The sequence below is a fragment of the Pleurodeles waltl genome, chromosome 6 (genome assembly GCF_031143425.1).
Source record: "Pleurodeles waltl isolate 20211129_DDA chromosome 6, aPleWal1.hap1.20221129, whole genome shotgun sequence".
NCBI lineage: Eukaryota > Metazoa > Chordata > Amphibia > Caudata > Salamandridae > Pleurodeles > Pleurodeles waltl.
In genome coordinates, this window is record NC_090445.1 from 1,526,041,089 (window position 1) to 1,526,064,840 (window position 23,752).

At 43.1% G+C, this 23,752-nt stretch overlaps 1 protein-coding gene across 1 annotated transcript in view; it reads right to left on the minus strand.

Moving 5' to 3' along the window:
- SCNN1D (sodium channel epithelial 1 subunit delta) overlaps positions 1-16,123 on the minus strand; it is a 59,944-nt gene extending 43,821 nt beyond the window's left edge. Inside the window, exons 1-4 of the mRNA XM_069241086.1 lie at positions 15,755-16,123; positions 14,472-14,794; positions 12,421-12,682; positions 267-457 (exon numbers count right to left, since the gene is read on the minus strand). Coding sequence (XP_069097187.1) covers positions 267-457; positions 12,421-12,682; positions 14,472-14,785 — 767 coding nt within the window. The 5' untranslated portion in view covers positions 14,786-14,794; positions 15,755-16,123. The remainder of the gene's footprint in view (positions 1-266; positions 458-12,420; positions 12,683-14,471; positions 14,795-15,754) is intronic.
- Positions 16,124-23,752: the final 7,629 nt, after the last annotated feature.

Genomic DNA, 23,752 nt, shown 5'->3' on the forward strand with positions numbered 1-23,752 from the left:
CTCATTTGACATCGCAGTGCCCATCCTGTTCTGCCAATTTTGTTTGACATCAGATGTCCCTCATATGCATCCTATGTCCTCTTTTGACCCCTAAAAGTAATTATTTTAATCCTTTGCTCCAAGTGGCCATGGCCTGCCTATGGTTAAACCTTAGTTCACTCACAAAAGGCCTCTTTTGAATAAGGGAGTGTTTCATTTCATCTAAAAAATAATCTCTTTCGCCCATCCATCCATTGACTAACAAATGTTCCTGTTTTGACTCCTACCTTTCGCTGCACATTCTCCCATTGTACTGGCAGCTGTACACTAAGGCCTGGTTGTCCTCATCGTCTGTGATGTTGAGGGTGATAGGAATCTGGGACATGATGTTTATATAATGATAGAGGTACCACTCCCTCATGGCATCCACGCCGGACCAGTAGGACTTGTAGTAGCAGTCCCTGCCCGAAGCGTCACACTGTAAGAGAAAGATAGCAAATGAACTTTTAATCCACTGAGTGAATGATTTACTCATTTGTTGAATGTTAGACGCTCATATCAGTTCCAGAAATTCTGGGAAATGTGTTAATGCAATACTATAATCACGAGCCTTTGTCAGACCCCCTTCGAAATCAACATGGAATTTGTAGACTCACTGCGAGACGACCCACCAATAATTTGAGGTATAAATAACCCCTATATGTGGAACAAAACAAAACAAACTTGTAAGTAAAATTATGTACCACATTTTAAGATCTATATTATTAGTATTTGTAAGAAATAAATGAATATAATGTTTGCACCCCAAATGTAAGTATAAACAACAAATTATACCAACTGGAATATCACATTGAAAGTAAGAGAAAATATGTACCTAACTCACTGAGGTTCAGTGCATAAAAGGGTGGGAATTCAAACAGTTCGAGGGAACATGAGGAAATATTTGGCCCCAAATTGTATAGCTCTTTAAGAAAATATCAACACATAACAACCTGGTAGACAGATCAACTTTTTCATCTGTTTTTTGTGATCAGCAATGGACAGTGGTTAATGTGAGGGAGTGGTTTTAGTGCTGGGCAGGAGCACTTAATTGACAACACCAACACTAATGACAGTTTGCCACATGGTGGTGTTGATTGTCTAATTTAGAAAGGAGCACAACAGACAAATACCTGCAACCAGAGCCATTTTTGTAGCTTAGGGAACTTGGAATAATCCGAATTGTCACACATGTAGGAGTGTGATGGATAGTCAAAGTGTTGCTGCAGTCACTGGCAGCCCTGGCAATGGAAATTGGGGGTGCAAGCTGCAGTGCTCATCACTCTGGCACATATTTTTTTTAAATAAATTAAGCACTGACAATGGGTAGTCGCAATCAGTGCTTAATTTTTGCTAGTGGTCCTCATTTTTGGTGACTGGCACTTATTTTTACCTGATTAGATTTTGTCCCACAGCAAAGGAGAGATAAACACAGAAGGAGAAAAAAAGTAAGAGGAGAAAGACAAAACAAACATGACAAAGGGAGACTGCATGTTCCAAAAACGACAGCAAGAGAGGGATAAAGTGGCAAGGAATGTCTGGTGGTGAATTATAGTGGCATGAGGTGTAATCAATACTAAAAAGCTTTGGTATTTCGCACGCCTTCATTCAGATTGTGACATCCATGGGCATCTGACCAAAACTTTGTGCTCCGGTACTTATTCTTTTACAGATTTAGCACTAGTCACAATAACTTTAATAAAATTATAGTGGTCCACCAGTGGTCTTTCTAATGAATACCATGCGGAATAATTTTCCACTTTAGCAGATTCTACTCTGCTTGATATGGCTGCCTGTCTATGAAATGCCTGTTGGCATTCAGACACTATTCAGGTCATTCATTGTTCTTGGATCTTGTAATATATGTGGCAGCAGATCCTTGAAAAATTGACCAACTATACTCCTATAGTTTCAGGTGCTGATCCGGGAGTTCAGTGTCCAGGCGGGATAAAATAACTAAAAAGATTTCATCTAGAATCGACTGAGTCCTAATTGAGAAATTACATTTGTCATTTCTCTTCCAGACTTTTAATTTTCATCAGTAATGATACATGTCTAATGTGCAATTTGCCTATTTACTGGAACATCACCACTGTATTTAATTTAAGCTGTCGCCCTCTCTTACGTATTGTGATTTTGTGGGTGGGGGTCTTCCTTGGAAAGGTTGTGGAGGGTTGGCAAAGAGTGTAGAGCTAGAGATATGGGAGCTGCTCAGGGGAGTTCATGACTTGGTGCCTGGTGTTTTTAGAGGACGTGGCCCTGGATGAATAGCTGGATATGGACTGCTGCCCTTCTGTTGTGGGTACCAAGGTGGACTGCAGCTGCTGCCCCCAGTCCTCCAGAACCCCCCAAACCTGTTCATCATGAGCTGCATCTTGAAGCGTAATAAGTGCAAGTACGAGTACTTGGAAAGTGTTAGCAAGATATGGTCATGCACCCTGACAATTTATTTAAAAAAATAAAATGGACAGGGTGGGTTTAGCCTGACCCCAAGGGACATATGGGGCGACCCCAAAGGGACCCACTCCCTTGACTTGCTGGGCACAACATAGACATCATGTTGAGGCAGCCATAACAGGACCCGAGGATAAGGTCTCAAATGCAATGGCGGAGTCTGTTTCTGAGAGTCACAAAAAGGGAGCACATATATTGAGTGATTACAGATCTTAGTCACAATGTATATCATTTGTTGGTGGTGACATACTAATTTTAGGAATTGTGATGTGTCCTAATGTGATTTTACCCTGTGAAAAATGCTGAACCTCACCTGGGATTTGATGAACCATGTTGGAAAGAAACCTGTTTAGTCTCATGATTTTCTCATAGAGGTTATAGAAGGTGCTCCTGAAGCTAAAATGAAAGCACATTTTCAATAATTCCGTGTTAGTACCAGAATCTCAGATTATACTTTACCTTTCTTTACTGTCCTCAGTGCAGCAAAGAAAAAAATACAAATCCCATCATTCCAATAAGTATGCCACATAAGCATATGACCCCAACAACCAATTACAGTGTCCATGACAGCCTGTAAAGATACATAATGACCTTTTTTCAATGTGGCATCCTGTTTCAATACTACTTGCAAAAGCCAAAGATAAGTTATCCTTATTCCTTCTACAACCGTATCTGAATTTGTGATGTTTTTCAGTAACTGTATGGTTAACATATGTGAAGCACAGAATAATCTCAGCTATTAGGTCGGGTCCTTCTCTAACATGAGAAATGCCTTCACCCTGACATAAGAAGAAGTGTTCCGACCATGTCTCTGGCCAAAATTGTGTTCTAATAATGTATGAGGAGGTTGGCGTGAATCTTAGCTCTCAGTCAGAGCGTATGCCACCCCACAGGTTCCCTCCTGTGACTCAAGCGCGCTCCACTCTTACTGCGATTGCTTCTGCCACAAAAGGTTGTGTGTACTTTCAAAATCCGGCAGTATTTTGTGATGACTGAAGCTCCTTCTTTTAATATGGTTTACAGCCACATTTTTGTCTAAAGATAGTCAGTCAGTTAATTCTCCCTATGCTATTTGGTTGTTAGTTAGTGAGGGTAGGGTTTCACCTAACTGTGTTATCAATGACATCAAGCAGGGACGGCTACTGGCCATGGATATGTCATGTGTGAGGATGTCTCTGATAGTGGGATGGATCTGTAGTAAATATCCATGATTGACATGCCAGTCTCAAAATCAGTGAAGACTACAGTATCTGTGGCATCACAGAAAAGGCAAGGCATTCGTGCCAAGACTACAAAAGGCTCTCTGGATGATCTTGCACAGATGCATTGTGTGCATTCAGGTAGGTATTGTGTGAATAGATCTCCAGTGTAGAACCAAGCATACCTAGAACAAGAACCTGAATACTGACCTGTGATCTGACCAAGATCAAGGGGACTTAGACCTTCACACATTCAATAACTTGAATAAGGCGAGAGAAAGATCATGGGGTTGGTATCTCTTGTGTGGGCAAGAAAAAGCTCTAATTGGAGCTGGCAAACACACCCCAAAGACTAGGATCCACACAAAGATCTATTTGATCCCAAGGACATCAGACACCCCCAAAATTCAGTGTGGGAGCCTTCACCCACACTAGCTTACTACCAGGAGCAGAGGTTGAGCAAACTATGGACAAGGAGGTCTGAAATTGAAGATGGGTGAAATGCCCACGGCCTTCCATAGAGAGCAAGTCTTCTGCCACTCTAGGAGCTCAATTCCATTATTGTCACCTTCCTGGGCAAGCTGATCAAAGAATCCACATGGGGTATAGATAGATCCTGGCGATCACACCGGGACAAGCTATGAGACACAGCTGGATCCCTTACAAAAATAATGGAGATGGCAGAGAAAGCCAAATGGTCGAGCAACAGCATCGACCCTGAGATTCTTTGGAGCTGGGCCCAGCGAGTAATATTGATGTTGGGCTATGCCAACTGTACTCTTTCTAAGGACCCTTCACCTGAGGTCCTTCCCTTCCATCCTGGAGTTCAGAAAAAAGCTGAAGGCCTGACTATTCAACTGAGTCCTCCGCCTAAACACCATGCAGCTGGCATTGCACCTGGATACCCTTACGGGTGATAAGTGCCCCCAACAAATCCATTGATTGATTGATTGATAGATAGATGACCTGATCACCACGGTCAAGGAATCAGACTCAGTTAGTTTTCACTACAGACTCTCAGACAGCAATGCTGGATCAACCCCTTACCAAGGTAAACATAATCAAGAAGAAACTGAAGAAATTGATCACGATGGAACAGATTTCCATACGGACTTCCACCAGAGTATTGGCACTTCTATCATTGATTATGCAAGCAATCTTACATGTCCCCTGCACTACAGGGACCATAAGAGACTGAAGATCAAGCGCCACTAAAAGCAATTTTCTTACTCAGAGGAGGTTACGTTGGTGGAGGTGGCCAGAACAGAGATTATTTGCTTGCTGAACAACATGGAAATGTGATTGGCAGCTCAATCTTTGGGTCAGTCCCTGGCATGATTTATAGATGCCAGCCGATGGGGCTATGGAGCTGAGTGCAGAAAGGCCACCACAGGGGCACAATGGCCCCAGGAAGTGCTGGACCTCCGTGTAAATTGCTTGGATCTGTTAGTGGGGTCCTTCGGCATCTGCGCCTCAGGCAGGAATAAAGTAGGATGTTGCATGCTATTAAAGATGGACTAGGTATCATTGGTACAATATGCTAATACATTAGGAGGAACAAGGCCAGGACACCAGCACACATAGCCAATAACCTTGGCCATTTATGCCTGGAGAAGTGGATATTTGTTACAGTGATGCATCTGCTGGGACGTTCAAACACCATAGTGGATTGGAATTCTCAATTGCTGTGAGACTCCAGTGTCTGGCAACATCTCCCACAGGTGTTCCACTTTTTGTGTCACTTATGGGGCACTCTAATCAAGGATTCATTTGCATCCATTCAATTACTACAGTTCTTCAGATGGAGTCTGTACTTCCACGCTCTTTAGGAGGAAGCATTCATATGGGATTGGAGTGAAGGTCTGAATTACACCTTCACACCATTAATCAGGGTAATGGCTCAGGCCAGATGTCAACGAACAGAGATCATTCTTTTGACTCTAATATGGAGAATGAAGCTATGTTTCCCATTGCTTCTAGAGATGTCCTGCAATCTCCCAGCTATGCTCCTCACTTCTCAGGTGTTCTTTGTGGTCTTGGAGGGGAGCTGCATCAATAGATTCTAAACATCCTTCTGGCTCACATGGCTTAGCCCATCCCAGGCGGAGATAGACTCTGGCAGGACTTTCATGAAGAGCTTCCTTCTTCAAGCAACTGGCATAGGTCACAGGAACCCATAAGAGATACAAGTCAGCTTGGTCACCTTAGTGCAGTTGGTGTATGGCAAGAGAGAGAGATGCATGCCATGGAGGATTACATTGTGTTCTTTTTTAATTTCCTTGCACAATTGGCAGAAGATGGAAGAGCATATTCACCCATTAACTGGGTCAGGTTTGCCATCTTGGTGAGACATCTTCTGGTGGCAAATAATACAGTGGGCTTTGACCTCTGTTACAAACGGGGTCTCTAGTTGGCAGTGGTTTGCACTCCGTCCAAATAGGGACCCTCACTCTAGTCAGGGTAAGGTAGCTACACAGCTAAGATAACTCCTGCTCACCCCCTCTGTAGCTTGGGTCAAGCAATCAGGCTTATGTCAGAGTCAAAGTGGAAAGTATTTGTACACACACAATAACACAGTGAAAAATCCACAATAGTACTCCACCCTAGTTTGGAAAAATCTTACCACATTTAATCTGAGTAAAATAAGACTAAAATAACAAAAATCCAACATGCACATGTAAAGATACGAATTTTCAATCTCAGAATATCACTTAGAAACAAAATAGCCCCAACTGGGGCTATCACTGTGTCTTGGCGGACTCTTTTCCAATAGTCCGACGCCATTCGTGAGGGAGTGCAGTCCGGTCACAGAGTCGCACTGACCCCAGGTATAGTACCCTGGAAAACAATGAGGAAACAAAAATGTTGCATGGAGCCGGGGACGCCAGGCTTCACTGGAGCTGGTGCGGCATTGGTTCCTTACTGTCACTAGGGAAGTAAGGCGTCAGTTACTTACTGCTAGGCAGGGGAGGCAGAGTGTTCGTTCCTTACGGTTGCAGGGCAGGTGATGTGGTGTTGACGGCGAGGTGTCAGTTCCTTATGACAAGGCGGGGGTCGATTAATCCAGCCGGTCTAGATGCGAGCTGTCGACTTTGCGGTGTTGCAATCATACCAGAGGGCCACAGGAGCTGTGGAGTCAGAGCCGGGTGCCACAGATGAAGGTGTCAGGGCGCTCTGGACTCACACTGTGGTGGGACCTCAGATGCGCTGCAACAGCATCAGGCCTGCGGCATCAGTCGTGGACGTTGCACTCAGTGGGGACCACGGCTCCAGTGCAGGCAGCAGCACGGAGTTGGACAGTGGCACTGGTTTCGAAGTCGCTCTGGAGTTGATGTGCTTGGTTTCTTCTTGGTTGCACCAGATCTCACTCCCAAGGGCACAGGAACTGGATTTGGCACCACTTGGTAAGACAGGACTGTCAGCCAGAGAGCCCAGGTGCTGGGAGATGAAGTCTTTGATGTCCCTGAGACTTCTTAACAGGAGGCAAGTTCAGTCCAAGCCTTTGGAGAACCTTTGAAAACAGGATGCAGAAAGCAAAGTCCAGGTGTTTCACTCCCAGGACAGAAGCCGCAAGCAGCAGGCCAGCACAACAAAGCAACAGGCAGAGTGGCAGTCCCTCCTACACCATTCAGCTCTTCTTCCTGGCAGAACGTCCTAAGTCCAGAAGGATTCTAGCTTTGTGGGGTCAGAAGTCCAGCACTTATACTCATTATTGTCTTTGCAGGATACACCTCAGCTACCTTTGTGTGACTGTCTAGAGTCTAGAGTGAATTCACAAACAGCCCAACTGTCATCCGAACCCAGACATGTGTTCTGCAGACAGGCAGAGGCACAGAATGGTTAAGGGAGAAAGTGCCCGCTTTTTAAAAGCGACATTTTCAAACTTACAATTTTGAAACCAACATCACCAAAAGATGTATTTTTGAATTGTGAGTTCAGAGACCACAAACTCCATTTCTCTAACTGCTCCCAATGGGAAATTATACTTAAAAGATATTTCAAGGCAATCCCCCCATGTTACCCCATGGGGGAGATAGTCCTTCCAATAGCGAAAACTGAATCTAGCAGTATTTCACTATCAGGACACGTAAAACACACCAGTACATGCCCTACCTTTTAGATATATTGCACCATGCCCATGGGCCTGCCTTAGAAGTGACTTACATGTAGTAAAGGGGAAGGTTTGGGCCTGGCAAATGAGTGCACTTACCGGGCCGAACTGGTTTAAAACTGCACGCACAGACACTGCAGTGGCAGGTCTGAGACATCTTTACAGGACTACTCATGTGGGTGGCACAGTCAGTGCTGCAGGCCCATTAGCAGCTTTTGATTTACAGGCCCTAGGCACCCATGATGCATTATACTAGGGACTTAATAGTAAAACAAATATGTCAGTCATGGATAAACCAATCACCAATACAATTTAGACACAGAGCACTTGCATTTTAGCACTGGTTAGCAGTGGTAAAATGCCCAGAGTCCTAAAGCTAACAAAAACAGGTCGGAAACAAATAGGTGGAAGAAGGTAAAAAGTTTGGGGATAACCCCAAACAAAGGGCCAGGCCCAAGAACCACTTTGTGGGCCAGCTCATTAGAGATATCAGACTATCCAGATCCCTGGGATGTAAACAAGGTGCTATGCCTGTTTGTCAGTTGGCCACACAACTGTGACCTTTTTTAGGAAGCGTATGCTAAATTGTCCGTGCCTTTTTGCCTTCACATTTGTGTGACAATGGGCACACATACCAACTTTAAACATAGATGAGCAATATCGTACAGCCCTCCAGTCTCACCCACTATAAAATCTCCCAATTCATTAAAACATACATACTCACCCTTCTGAGCACAAACCTACAAAAAAGGGATCAGACGTCTTTGATAGAGACGTTTGGAAAGCCATACAGCAGATTAATGAATGACAATTCAATGCCTTACCAGTGGCAGTTTGTGCTTTACAAAAATGCTAATTGAAAATAACAATTATAATTCTTAACAACTCAGTAAATCTACCTTGGTGCATAATATCTGATCGTACTGTCAACCTTGTCCTGGAATCCTCCTTGTTAAAAAAATGGGTGTTGCTGAAGTAAAATGACCATAACCCTTAACCACATTTTTTGTCTGCTGCTTACTGCTGGGATGAAATTGCTCAATAGATATCAGCATGGAATGCATGAAGGTTATTAGACCTGCAGCCTAGATGTGAAAGGCCCAGCTGGAATACCTTAAATTATAGCCGAGTAACAGTGACTGGCTGGTATGTTTTTCACCAGGGGGTTACGAATGACATTAAATAGACAAAAGAGTGAAGAGTGAGTCGTCTTTGATGCCAATCAGAACCCAGAGGTGGAAAACATCCCAATTCGTCACGTTCACCCATTTATAATGTTTTGTTATCTATGGCTACCAAAAACGTTTGCTCCTGCTTTGAATTGCTATTCTGAGGCAGAGGAGTAATTTTGGACATACATAACATGGCTTCTCCTGCCTGTCCCAAATATTTAAAAAATAAAATAAAATAAAACCTCACCTCTAGACACCCACCACATCACTCTGTGCCAAACCATCGCCTGTCCTCCTCAAACTGTGCACTCGGCCATCCATCAGAGCAGAGAACCAATGCTCTACAGATGGGCTCTGAAACAGGCCTGTCAGTGAAGCCTATGACTGCTTTGCATAGCAGTGCATAACTAGATTTCTAAACTGGTATTTTTGCTAGGGGTGCTCTATGAGAGCCATACATTACAATCTCTTTCATGCAAGTTTCCGCCATTCAGGCAGAATCGTGTCTGAATTGGCCATGAGTTAGGAGGAGTACTTTCACTGGGACATTGCATACTAAGTTACCCACACCGGCCCCCATCATAGACAGCACTGCCCTGCAATACGTGGACTGGGACTATATATGAAATCTTGCACCCATTTTTAGGTCGAGTGCACAAGCACTCTGGCCTGTTGTAATCTATCTGTGGGCTTTAAACCACGCACACCCTTCACTATCACTCGTTCCTGTGTTATCATTGGTAAATGCTTTACGTTTGTCCTTTCTTTGGGCACTTTTATTACCGCCTTAACCATCGACCCTGTTATATGGATAATTGCATGTTTGCTGATACATTTGATTGCAAGTGAACTTCTTTTTCCTTTTGTGTCTCTCCTTCACGCTCATGCTCATGGTGGCCATGCAGGTTTGAATCGGCTTGCGTACGTCACCTGTTTTACTTTTTATTTTCAATTTGTGTGGCAAGAAAAGTCAAGTGAGGAATTTACAATGCTTATAGCTCTAACTCGAGCAAACGCAAGACCCACTGCATTGCAAACGCTTGTTTATTTACCTGCTGTTACATTGAGGATTTCTTGGCATTTACTACATGAACTACATATCCATTGCAGCTGCCAGTAGCTTTAGCCTGATGAACCCCAAAAATTGTGAATGTTTGAAATTCTTTGGTAGATGTCAACTTTTGTCCAACAATTGCATCTAAAGTGACTGTCTTCAGATTTTTATGCTATTCTCAGTGTTCGATTTCTAGAACTAAACAGTCAGGGGCATATTTATGAGCCCCTAGCGCCACCAGAACATCACTTTTCGTGGCACTCTGGTGGCGCTATGCCCTGCTCAGTGTTTACAAGGTGGTGTTAAGAACTTTTTGTGGCTTAACGCTACCTTGTAAATACAACCTCTTCACACGCAGCCCTTTGAGAGGAAGGGGCGTGCAGTGGATGTTGCTGTGGGTGTGCCCCAGCAACACCAATTGCATTTTGATGCTGCCTCAGATTTACAAGTTTTCATAAATCTGAGGCAGCGCCAAAATCTAATGCCACCCGATGGGTGGCATTAGCAAGTTCCAACAAGGAGGAATACTTTTATTCCTCCTCGTTTTTTGCTTTTTCTATGTGTGCTGCATTCTGCAGCACGCATAGAAAGAGCAAAAGGGCAGCCATGATTGTTTATGTGTGGGAAGGTGTCCCTTCCTGCACATAAACAATCATTTCAGAATGATGCTTTGGCATTCTGCAGCACACCCAGAAGAGCTAAATTGCCATTAGTGATTGTTTAAGTGCAGGAAAGGACACCTTCCCACACATAAACAATCCAATCCCTCAACACAGACACACTTGAATGATGGTGCAAGGATGCCTACATTGGCACTGGCAGCTAAATTTAGTGCCAGCTCAGGGGACAACACAGGGGTGCGTCGTATTCAATTAAATACAGCTCATCCCTGCGTTGTGAAAAACATGGAGCGTGGCGCGGACAATTTTGTCATTTTCCTTTAAATATGGGCATCAATGTTTTATTTTGATTATTTGTATTTCCTTAGCTTGTTTTCGTGCCTCCTGCTGCTGAGGTAACATCATTGGATAACAGGCTCAGAGGTACTGTCTGATGTCCAGATGATATGGTGAAGTTCATTTTTAATTCAGCACATTAACATATCAAGCACTTGACGTAATTTCTTCCACTTACTATACCATTAAGAGAATTGGACACCATATCCTCAATCAAAATATTGCATGACTTGGGCGTCAGACCAAGACATGTAGATGTATGAATCTAGCTCACTCTCAGGAACTTTTGCCTGGCAATTCATTGTCAATTTCTTACTCCTGCCAACTGGAAAATCTACTCAACTGGGCTAAGGGCAAGGAGAAGTTCTTTACAGCTGGACCCAACATTGTGCTGTGAGGGAGCTGGGAATTTACTGAAAGAAATCCACCTTAGGGAAAATAACTATGTTAATAAATTAAAGTGTGTTCAATGTTGAGCCAAGTGAAAGACATCATTGAACAGGTCGGAGCTCTATGAAGTTGAACAATCACTAGTCACAAAGACACTGTATGAATCAATGGTAATCTAAGACTGATTAAACAAGTGAGCCTTCATGCAAGGTCATGGGCTCAGCGGCTATGGATGATAGGATGATGAAATTAGATTCTATCTCTTTTTGATCTGCCCATATGCCCTTGGCTTCCTAAGAGCCCTGGACACAAAGTTTGGTGCTGTTATCACAGTTGTAAGGCCTGTGAGGACTCATTACCCAACCACAGAATCCTATCAGGAAAGGACCCATATGAGTCTGATGATGCAAATCTACATTTCACTTACATGAGTTTTGCGTTTTAGGAATCGTCAAAGAAATATCTGGTTCACAAGTAGTCTGGATAATCTTAGTAGCCAATGAACAAAAAGTGCCTTCAGAAGGTGACAGTTTCCCAAATAGGAACAAAAGTTTGATTCAGAATAAAAGATTGATATGTTGATGATTCTGTCATCTGGAGCTACATTAAGTGTGCATCCATTTCAGATTTTCAGTGAAGTCAATCATTCTGACACCTAGGTCAGTAAGTGTTGTATGGGTCATTTGTATTTTATTATTGTCTTTAATTTACAGATAGATACATCTCATCTGCAGGGGTAGGGAACCTTAATGTGAAATGGCATTATGAGTAAAAACCTGTGGATTCTGTGTGGAACATGTGTGCAATGTCTGGTGATTATAAAGTGTTTCTGAACACTATTTTCGGGTTTATTTAACATTGGAGTCAAGTGTGTGATGTCATCTACAGTGGTGACTGAAAAGTTAAATTATGTTAAGTGGTTTACATTTAGCATAGCATTTACCAGTTAGTGGGCCTCTTTATGCTCTAATTCCTCATGGGCATACTAATGTCATGGGACCTTCCCTATACCTTGCACTAACAAAGAAGATAGGCTATTTGGATTTAGCCTGGGTGTTATACTTACAAGCTGAAAGCCCATTCTGGTACTAATGGTCCCTGACAGGGCTGGCTTCATGCCATCGCTCGTCAGCCGCTCCAGTTTGATGCTGTCATCCAAGTGGAAGCTAGAGTTGAAGTGGCCACTACCTTCTCCCAGTAGTTCCTCTAGTGCTGTTACTTCAGGCTCACTGTCAATGCTCTCAGTAGCATTGAAACCATATAAATCAGAAAGAGCTTTCCGTGCCAAATGATCCAACTCGACTAAATGTTTGTTGACCACATCAAACCTGGTACAAGAAGAGAAGAGATATATGAGCTCTGCTCATCTTTGAGAGACAATTTTGCCGACAATTAAGGCAACAAAGACAAGCAAGGGGCGCGAAACATATTTTCTCTCATTATCTCAGTTTAGTCTGCAATTATTCTATGAGCTGTTGATCCATAATTCTCACTAACTCACCCCTTAACATATTGAGAGGTTCAGGATGGAGGTAAATTCTGAAGAGTAACACATGCGTCAAGCAAACATAGTGGCATTTCGACTTAATATAAATTCCAGAATATCATGGTTAAATTATTGAGAACCAAAATATTGACATGGCTAGTAAATAATGACAAATATAATCAACATATATGATGCATCTTGAAGTCTCCAACCCCCATGGGCACCCAGTCCCCTTCTTCTTAATTTGTTGAGCCATAGATCCACAAATCTGCTGCATTTCTCCTGGGTGGCCATGCCTGGGCTTGGAGTGGATCCGCGGATCCACATAACACCAAAAGAGACCTCGGTGGGAACCGGGTATGCCTACCCTACGCCCTTATATTTTATTTTCATTTATTTTGTGGGATTTGAGGACTGAGTTCCCGAGTCCTGAGATGGTAGCCGCAACTTTTCCTTCAGACTAATGGCAGGCTATCACAACATGCGCTTTACCTTACAGATCCATGGATCCACTGTGGTGGACCTGCAGTTGAACCTCAGTGTGACATATACTTACATTCTGAGGCTTAATTTTTCAAGGACTACTGAACGGATATACGCCAAATCACAATAAACAAGCATTTGAGATCAAGATCTAGTTTTCTGTCAGATTTGGTGTAATCCTGTTCAGCCGTTTTGGCTGTAGCTGTGTCTAAAGTTCCTATTGAAAACTGCATCGGGAAAACATATTTTGACTCCCCTTACACTTCCTGACTCTTGATCTTCTTCTCTTCGGGTTATTTTTAATCCGTTTTTGTAATCTCTTTCTCACTCTACTATTTTCCTATCCTCTCTTCCTCCTTTCTGCTCCTTCGTTTGCCTTTATTGCCCTCTCTTGCTCTGGGGGGAAAGGTTGATGACTAAAAACAAGTAACAAGTCCACAAAAATTAGTGCTGGTGCCAACAGCTGGCAACCACCAGCAAAAGCTAACCACTGTTCCCTATTCAACATCGACAGCTAATGGTCAAGGAAACATTTAAATGCTGACCAGAAGCCTACTAGGACAATGCAAATCTAATTCAACTGCATTACCACAATGAACTAACCTGTGAAAAATAAATGTTGCCAAGTGCTCCGAAGTGGATGCATGGCAGCAGACTGGATAAATCTGTTGAAATAATTAACTAAAGGCGTAAAAACTAAATTAAAAATGTAAACAAATAAATGAACAAAAGTCTGTGATCATTCTGGATGCCCCATCACATTCCAAACACCTAGTAATCAGTTGCATCAGAATTCGGTTGTTGAGTTACAAGTTGTTTTTTAAAATGTTTAAAAACACGCAAAGGAAGTCAGTGGTTATTGATAATGCTCGCAGGGTATTTATTATATAGAATTACCATGCAATTCAAAGGGTGCTTGGGTGGTGGCAACATTGAATAGGTATTATAATGATTACACTTTTCAATTTTTCACTTCAGATAAAATACCCCGATTCTGAATTTTGAAATTCCAAATAACAAGAATTGAGAAATTCTGAGACATTCAACCACTTGTGAAATGTATCCCTCTTGCTTGCCCCAGAACACACCTTTATATCCCAAAATGCTGCCTATAACCCCAAGATTAAAACCAAAGTAGGATCTAATACCTGTAGGGGTTCATATTGCAGATTGTGACGGCAGGGAAGATCTTGACCTTGTGGTTCGTGCTCATGCTGATGTTAATGTTGACGGGATAGTTCCAGTACTGGGCAGTCAAGTTACCCATTTGACTGTACAGCATCACGAAGCTGGAGAAGAAGAGCAACACCCAGAAGGTGGTCTTCATCTTGTTCTTGCTGGTACAGGCCAGGCGGATGCTGCCATGGATGGTGGTGTTGTCGCAGAAGAACTGGAACATATCTTTGAAAGAGTCGTAGAATTCAATAAGCCCCTCCTCCTGTTCAGCCTTGGCAGCAGCCATCTCAGAGTCCTGCAGGTGGACAGAAGGGATACGAGGGTAATTAAACAACGGGATTTATAAAGCACTTGTACTTAGAATGTCTAGAAGACTAAGGGGTAAATTGGAATATGACTAGGTGGAATCCACTGTAAACTGAAAGATGCTCCCTTCAGGCAAACTTGCGATTTTCCTACCTAATTTAAAGGTAGGGGAACCGATTAGTTTAAGCTGGCCAAGCCACAGAAAGCCGAAGCCGATGGCCTATTCGCCACCGTATCTCTGACTTCATTGTGATAGAAAACCTCTCCTGCTTACAGCATATGAAACTGTGCTTTGAAGAGGGAAATGGATGAACTGTAAATGTATCTACATATAATGGCCTGTAGCAGGAACAAATATGGTGAAATGCTGAATAGTGGAAGGATGAATGCTACTGGGAGGGCGACACAAAAGCTTAGGTCAGCAGTACCGTGTAGGCCAGCAACACATTACAGACACTGCAATAGAAGAAAGCACCTACAGAAAGAAAACATTTTCTGTTGCTAAATCCAAAAGGGGGCATTCCCACAAGGTAAATCCTAAAGTGACCTCCCAAATATCAGCAGACTTAAAATAAACTTGCTTGATAAGGGATGGATGAATGATGCCAAAGTGCTATGCTTATTCAAACTTCACAACTTCGTTGGAAATATATTACTCCAAATAACACACACACACGTACATGAATGCTTTTTCTAGCATATAATATGTTTGGCACCCTTGGCCCACCCAGGGCGCATTGTCCCACCTAATGCCGGGCACTGAAGTGTCACCCGTGTCCCAGCCTGTCTCGGATTTCAGTACATAGATAGCTCTGTAGCTATTGATTGTCCATGTTTGTTCTATATCAATTGTCAAACAGCCTTAGGAAAAAAGGGAGTAAGTTCTCGGAGCAGGATTTAGTCCTAAATAAAACACCATAGCATTGCAACCTGGTCATGTTAATCTTACCGTTAGACAGCGAATCTCCGCTCACCAGGACGTGTGTGCCTGCTTTCTTCTCGGTGAGTGACCACGGCGGGATTGTATCATTTCTTTGGGGAGCCGGGAGACCTCTGGCCACCAGATTTGGCCCGTTCTTTGGGTCACTCCGACCAGTCCAGATCCACCTTGGCTAACAGACGCCTCCTTTGGGATGTTGGTAGCTTCGACTCCTACTCCCATCAGCAACAGATGGGCGAATTCTTCAAGAGTTGTCGGTGACGACACGCTGCTTGGTGCCTCCTTCCACCATAAGTTAAATGCTAAGATGTTAAAGGCGCCTGTGCTCAACCGCGGAGCTGGCGCAGAGTCTGCAATGCTCACCTCCAGCTCCAGGAGGTGTAGTGCCAGCTCTCAGTCACACAGAGCCACACTTTCTTATATAAACCGAGAAAAGATTGGACGATTTCCAAGTGGGACATAAAGACGTCTGTCAGGAAAAACATCTGCGCTGGCACTGAGTCAGAGGGAACCTATTCAGCTTCCGCCTGCCGATACCTGACAGCAGGAAGCCATACTCGGGGCAGGCAGGTCAGTGTCGCGGCGCACAGTCGTCTATGCCTCGAGCATTTCCCTGTCGGCCTCGCAAGGATGCAACGGGACTGGCGTGTAGAAACTATACTGGCGCCGCACCTTCCCTCTTAGGTTCCAGAGGACTCCCCACACCCTCAGACTTGGAGACACGCGATGGATGCTGAACAGGAATTGGGAGACGGGCTCCCCAATCAGGGGGAAAGGATCCGGGGTAACGCAATGACTCAGGAAACGCCAGAAAGCGACTCCCCACACCATCGACTACGGATGCCTATGTAGCCACTAATGTGACAGACTTCTTAAACCCAGGAGAACCCCTGCCCTGTCCCAGGTCATCTTCACCACTTACCACGTCATATTTCTGTAGGATAAAAACTACTAACCCTTTGTAATGGGTGTACGGCCCCCTGCTGAAAGTCTCCCCTGCACTCCTTAGGTGCAGGGGGTAGACTCAGGGGGTGTTTGGGGTGTTACACCCCCCTCCCCAATACATGTATTTTCTTCTAAATAGTTTTGGTTCAGGTGCTTGCAGCAGTCGGGTACGGTGAGGTGTCTGTCGGATTTCAATAGTAATTTGTTCATACACACAGGCAAAAATGCGCACACACTTTCTTCCCCCCTCTGGTTTGAAAGTCTTAAACAAGGTAAGTCATTTTACAAAATAATGTTTTCTCTATCTCTTACCCCTACCAATCAACATTCATCCCTCACTGCCCCTTTAGGCCCTCTCATGCGCCCTGCTTGTCTTGTAATGTATTTTAAAATATGCCAGCGCCATTGTTGGGAAATCTGAAGCTCACACAGGCCTGTAGCCTGAATATTTGTTTTGGGAGGCATGGCCCCCACTTGTGGCATGAAGGGAATGGCATGGTCCTTATGCACAGGATAGTGAGGGTATGTATTAGAATATCAGGTCCCAAGTATAATTTGTCAAAAATATATTGTTCCAAATATTGTTTATGGAAACATTGCACCAGTCGCGTTAACAAGCATCGGGAAAGAGCTGGGCCTGGCATTGGCTCCCATCCTTTCCAGTTTGTTAATGCCTATTTTGTTTTATCATAGTTTTTGTAAAAAATGTTATTGCTGAGGAAGCTGCCGGGCCCTTGCCAATAAATAATACATTGTCTGAAATCAAATCAGTTTTTTTTGTCCCAAAAGGCACATATTGTCATAGTAGTCCCTGTAGTAAAGAGGACTACTTTGCTGACTTTTTGTACATGTGATCATTGTGAAAGAGTGGAATGCTGTCACTCGCCGTGAAGTCAGACAGTGCAGAACTGGACTGTCCTATTGCCCCGTGCTCTATGCTATAGTCGCTGGAAGAAACGGTGCATGAAACAACAACAGAGCAATGGATGGAGAGGGCTAACTCCAGGCCTAATAATAGAAAACCTACAGGCAATAGTGCATCATTTTGTACAAAATATTTAGGCCACGATAGTTACATCAGAGAATATTGTTTGTATCAATATTCTCACATGCAAATGTAGTGAGAGCTATCCCCTTTCAATGTTTTAATAACATTCTGCAATATCATTGAGCATTAAAAGCACTCTATACATTTTCATCACATTGTAAGATTATGGCATTAACACACATTATATCGGTAAATAGTACAAATAAGTGCAAGTTTTCTGTTGGTCCTCAAAATATGACCACTACGAACTGCACAACTCCGGATAAACCAATCACTAATAGGTATCACCCTGCCCACAACATCATGGCAATAGCTGCGGAGGACAACTCTATATCTATATCCTAATGCAGTTATGAATTTTTTCCACTTACTTTAAAAAGTATGTATTATGACCTCCCCTCAATTGTTTTATGAAATTAAATTTACTTTTGCTGTCCAAAAAAGGTGTCTCTGCACTTGTAAATGAATGCAAAATACTCCGACAGGTGTCCAGCAGGCATTCTAATGCGACAGTACACTGGACAAATTTTGTACACCCACAAACATATGTGCAATCAATTTACAACTTATAAATGCATAGAGAGTTTATCCTGTCAAGTGCAGTATGAATCTGTTTCCATGGTGGGGATTAAAATGGTAAGAGATGTAACGAAATACATTTCTCAGTGGAGGAAAATGTTGACACTGGAGAGGTAAAAACTCAAAATCTAACTAATGCAAATCACTTTTTCTCTAATTCACTGTTGTACACTGTGTACAACTATATAGGTGGAAATGCAGAAAAGGTTTCCTGCAGTATTCTGAGACACATTTGTGAATCTCAGAATCTTCAATTAAACATAGGTTTGAACCCAGCAGTAAATTTTTGAAATTTTGAGAATTGAGCCGACACTGATTGGTGGATACCGAAAGTCTGGCATACAATGTGTGTCATAAGTTATACAAATGAAGTAACTGAATTACATTACTACATAAGTAACACCATAGTGAAGATGTGAAGGGTGAAATGGCACAGTGTTGTACCAGCTCACCCTCCTGAAACAATATGTCCAGGGCTCCCAGCACTCTCGGCACTTGGGTATTAATGCTATCACAGCAACTACTGTAAGGACTTGGTGGGACTACAGTGAGCCTATTATCCAGCCAGTGACAGTGACCCCTACCCTAGAAAGCTGAATCATCTCAAGACCAGGTGCATCATCTAAAAGTTCACCAGAAACAAAACCCCTAGTGTACCTGTCAGAGAAGCCATCTTACGGGACAAAGCCATACCTTGACATTTCCAAACTTGAAATAAGAAAATGCAGGAAAAGCCAGAAAAGAAACAGAAGGCAAGCTTTATCAGTCTACGCACTAATCTGCAACAGACTCCCCATTAGCATCCTAACAGCATATCTGTTCTCAGAACTTCCGTTCATTTATATCCCTTGAAATTCAGAAAGGAAGCAAAGGCTCATCTCATCATAGAACTATATCCCCTCTCTGTTAGCTATCCACCTTCTCTCTGCCGCACTGTCATCCTTTTCAACAATGTATCTTGGTTCTTGCCCCTCTGTTCAGCGCTCCATCGTTTCCCAGCTGTTTGCACAGTATGAGTACCAGCACATACATACAAGTTTATAACGGCTGATCATTTCAAAGAGGGAATATTGAATAGGCATGTTTATTGACATATACCGTCAGCCAGTCAGACACTAGAAGGGATTTCTCTAAAGAGTGGCCAATGACTTAATAGGCATTCACATAAATCTTTCTTATTACTCAAAATACACTTTTGTCTGCAAAGGATCTAGGGCAGTGGTTCCCAACTTTTTGACTTCTGTGGACCCCCACTTTATCATTAATGGAGACCAGGGACCCCCACTGAATCATCATTGGAATCCGGGGACCCCCCACAGAGTCATTACTGGAAGTTTGGGCCCTAATTTGTCAATATTTATTAATATTTTACTTCTAAGCAGTCGCGGACCCCCTGAGATGGCTTCGTGGACCTCCAGGAGTCCCCGGACCACAGGTTGGGAACCACTGATCTAGGGGGGTCAAGCGCACCTAAATCTGTATTCAGGCATCTGTCCATCTTTTTTCGACAAGCACACACATAATGTTGTTTATCAGCTATTGAAGGCTTCCACGTATGGCATTCATTAGGCCCTTCCTCGATCTCTCACTCTTCTTCCCTTTTTTGCACTCTTCTGTCACATCTAACACTTGTAAACATCCTTCCCACAGCTTTAAGTGCTATTTAAGCAATCAACTGAACACATCATGCGGTCTGTGCGTATGGGTGATTGCTGCTACGTGGCTTATGTTTATGGGTACCTGTAGGTCTGTATGCATAGATACATGTTTATTCGCTGATCTGTGGCCATGTAGGTGTTTTATTATGTCTATCTAGTTGCATGCACGTATTATCTATGTCAATGAATTTGTGGATTTTATTTTGAGCATGCACTACATATAGTAAAAGATGATGGCCAGTGCTTGTTTAGGCTGCGCCCAGTACTGCAGTTCCAAACTAAAAATGCTGTAAATATATGATGTTGATGTTACCGAGTTTAATGATACTCAAATTATTATTCTCAGAAGGATGAGTGTCTGAGTTTGCCCTATTAGAGATTCCAGAGAACGGATGATTCAGTCATAAGACTGAAACCATTAGAAGGTGGTCTGCTGAAATATAGCACAAATACCCAATACAATTCTTAATTTTCAAAGAAATGCCATAAACTCGCTAAAGGCATTTATGTGCACTCTATAGTAAAGATACTAAAAATCATATTGTACTGCCATCTTGCATACAGTGTTAATGTAAGGCTGGTTGGAGTCAGGAATACAGCTAAATGTTAAGCAAGAGTACAAATTATTAGTGGCAGCTGAGCCAGAGCCAAACCAATGGCCTGTTTTTTTCCTTAAGTGCTAAAACATTCACAGAGCTATCAACATTTTTTGCGTATCAATTACTCAACAAATGTAAAAATATAATGAAAACTTAAACAGTCTAGGAACATGTTATTCTTTAAACATTAGAAGAATTTTAATTCAGCAACTAGATGAAATGAAATCACAGCATTTAGTGACAATTATTAAAAGTGAAAGTTTCTAAATATAATCTTCGAAACATTCATGAAGCCCTTTCTTTACCCACCACCCCTCATCACTGTACGGTGATACCATGAGGAAGCTAATAGACAAATCAGTTGCTATGTGCTCTCCTGTATGTGGCCTCTACTGTTATTATAGATGAGCAACTTTATAGTAATTAAACTATACACAAGAGAATTTTGCATAGGTCACACCCGAACTGAATTACTTGAAGGTAGTGTCATACGTCATGATCAAGGAAAATGAAAAGCCGTGAAGTAAAGTGATTTGCATAATATCACACAACTTGGTCATGGCATTCTGCACCAATGTTGCTTAACTGCCTTGTGTCAGAGGGAGAGAGAATGAACGTGCCATATCTACTAAGATATGGGACAGTTTTTCTCTCCCCCAGCCCTAGCACACTATGGCAGCCATGCACCAATGCACGCACCCTTACGCCATGCAAGTGTATGTGCTTTCTCTGAATCACGGTGCAAATGAGTGCTTTGAGGTTTTACTCACTTTGAATGGGTATTGTACAATGCAAAGGTGGAAAAATGAAGCACAATTGACACATTTTTCCTTGTTACGCCTGCCTCAAGGCAGCGTATGATTTTGGCGCTAATCCCTGTCTACCAATGTTTTTAGAAAGGGATTTGCATCAAACCCCATAGATGATTGCATGGGAACACTCAGGCATTACCCATGGAACGCCCCCAAATCTCAAAGTAATGCAAAGCAAAGTAACTTTGCATTCCTTTGGAATACTAAAAATTGCAAATCCTGATTTTTGTTGGATAGTAAATACCACACTAGCACTTTGAGACGGGTTTCAGTCACACAAGCATTAGTAAATCTAGGCCCTAGTGAATTGCATGTGTCACTGCCCTGCATGATGACACTACCAGTGCCGGTCACTAATTTGTAATTTGACTAAGATCACACTTTTTGGTCAAGGCTGGAAGCTGGGACTTGATTCCGAGTTTACTTGGTTATATATTGTGCAATTTAGCCACTGGATTGCTTTTGCTTTTCGCTTTTGACATTTCAAACTTAAGGGCTGTACTTCTTATTTGGTTCGCCCAGAATGTACGTCGTACACTGTGTTAAGCAAATAATATAATAATGTGCTAAATTAATCCAATAAATAGCAACTCTCTTTTTTTTAAAACGAAGAAAGTTAAAGAAGGAAAGGAAATTCTAGCGCTGTTACCTGGTGATGCTGGCAATCTGGCAAAGGTGGAGGAAATCTTGAAGTCAGGCGACTGCGGCACACCAGCATGGCCACCTTGTGTGGTGACACTGTGGGGTCCAAGCAGGAATGGAAGTTATTGCCTTGCACAGCAGCAGTGCTGCAGAACTTTGCAGGCTCTGTCCTCCCGGTCGATCAGACAGAGGCAGCGTTAGCTTGTCTGATGATAAAAAGACAATTAAAGACAGCAGATCACAGGCACACAAATGCCCCCCAACTTCAGCCTTCACTTTCATTTTGTATTTCCAAGCTAAAAGAGCTTGGAAATGCATGTCTTGTCACTGCCCTCCCCCCTCCCCCCCACCCCCCACCACCAGAGCACTTTACCAACGTATTACATTGCCTGGCTGACCTGATTATGTAAAAGCCTGCCTGCAGACACTGCAGGGAATATTGCAGTGCCTCTTTAATTTTACATCACAAGATTCAAACATTTTAGGGGGGAAGACAAAAATATAGGCTGGCCTTGCCCCTGCGGTCCCCCCGTGGCTTTGGCCCTAAGTTCACCCCCGCCCCAATCTTACTGACCAAGGTATGCCCTTGCATAGGTAAAGTAAGTCTTCTGTACTACCGCCGAAACCCATTTCAAATGAATAAAATGTTACTTCATCCTGCGCGATTACCTCCTTTCTGCGTCTCGTTGGGCCAATGACCACTCATATTCGAGTACCCACCTTTTGTGGCTATGTTGAGAATATGCCCCTTTCACTTAGAAACAGGAGTGGGCTAAAGACTTAAGTTCTTGTGTGATGCAATGATGTGCGCACATGTGTATGTTGCGTGTGTCTGTGTCAGTGGTGTTTTCGTCTCGAGGGTAGGGGAGCATCGCCCCCCGCTGGCTGGGAGCCACACAGGCAAAAATAAAACAGCAATGAAAAGATTTCATTGCCATTTTATTTTTACCTGCACAGCGCGCACCAACCCAAAGACATGCTGGCCGTATTCTCTGCTGCCGACAGCAGAGGACTAGAGCAGTGCCTTGACTGGATGCTCCAAAGTGCGCATGCCACTTTGGCCGGCTGTTTCACGCTGGCGAAAATGACACGTGCACTTTGAAGCTCTCCACTCAGCTGTCCTTAGACAGCTGGGTGGAGATCCAGCACAGGCCTCTAGGGCCTGAAGGAGCATCCAGCCAGGCTGCTGCGTCCAATCCAGGTGCTGCTCTCATGCATGAGAGTAGCATCTTGATTGGTTAGAGGAGCTCTTCCTCCATCGGAGAGCAGAAGAACACAGAGGAGGATGTACAGACCAAGTGCAAGTGCAGTTTTTTATTTTAAATGTGTAATGCATGTAAGTGTGTAATGCATGTAAGTGTAGTGGTTGTGTTTGTTTTATAGTTAGTGCTATGGTGGTATTTGGGCTTTTGAAGGGAGGGGTGGTTTACTTTGGGGTTTTGGATGGAGGGGGTATTTTATTTTTTATTTTTGCGAATTGATGGGGCACTTCACTCGCCCTACCACTTTCAAAGGGTACAAGCCGCCGTTGGTATGTGTATTTATGTGAGCTCTGTGTTTTTTGTGTGGTGTGTGCATGCAGACATGTGTGATGTGTGTGTGGATGTGTGCATAGGTGGTATGTGTGTGTAGCATATGTGTCAATGTGTGTGGTGTGTTTATACATATTATGTTGTGTGTGTTTGTACATGCATGTATGTGTGGTGTGTGTTTATGCCTGTGAT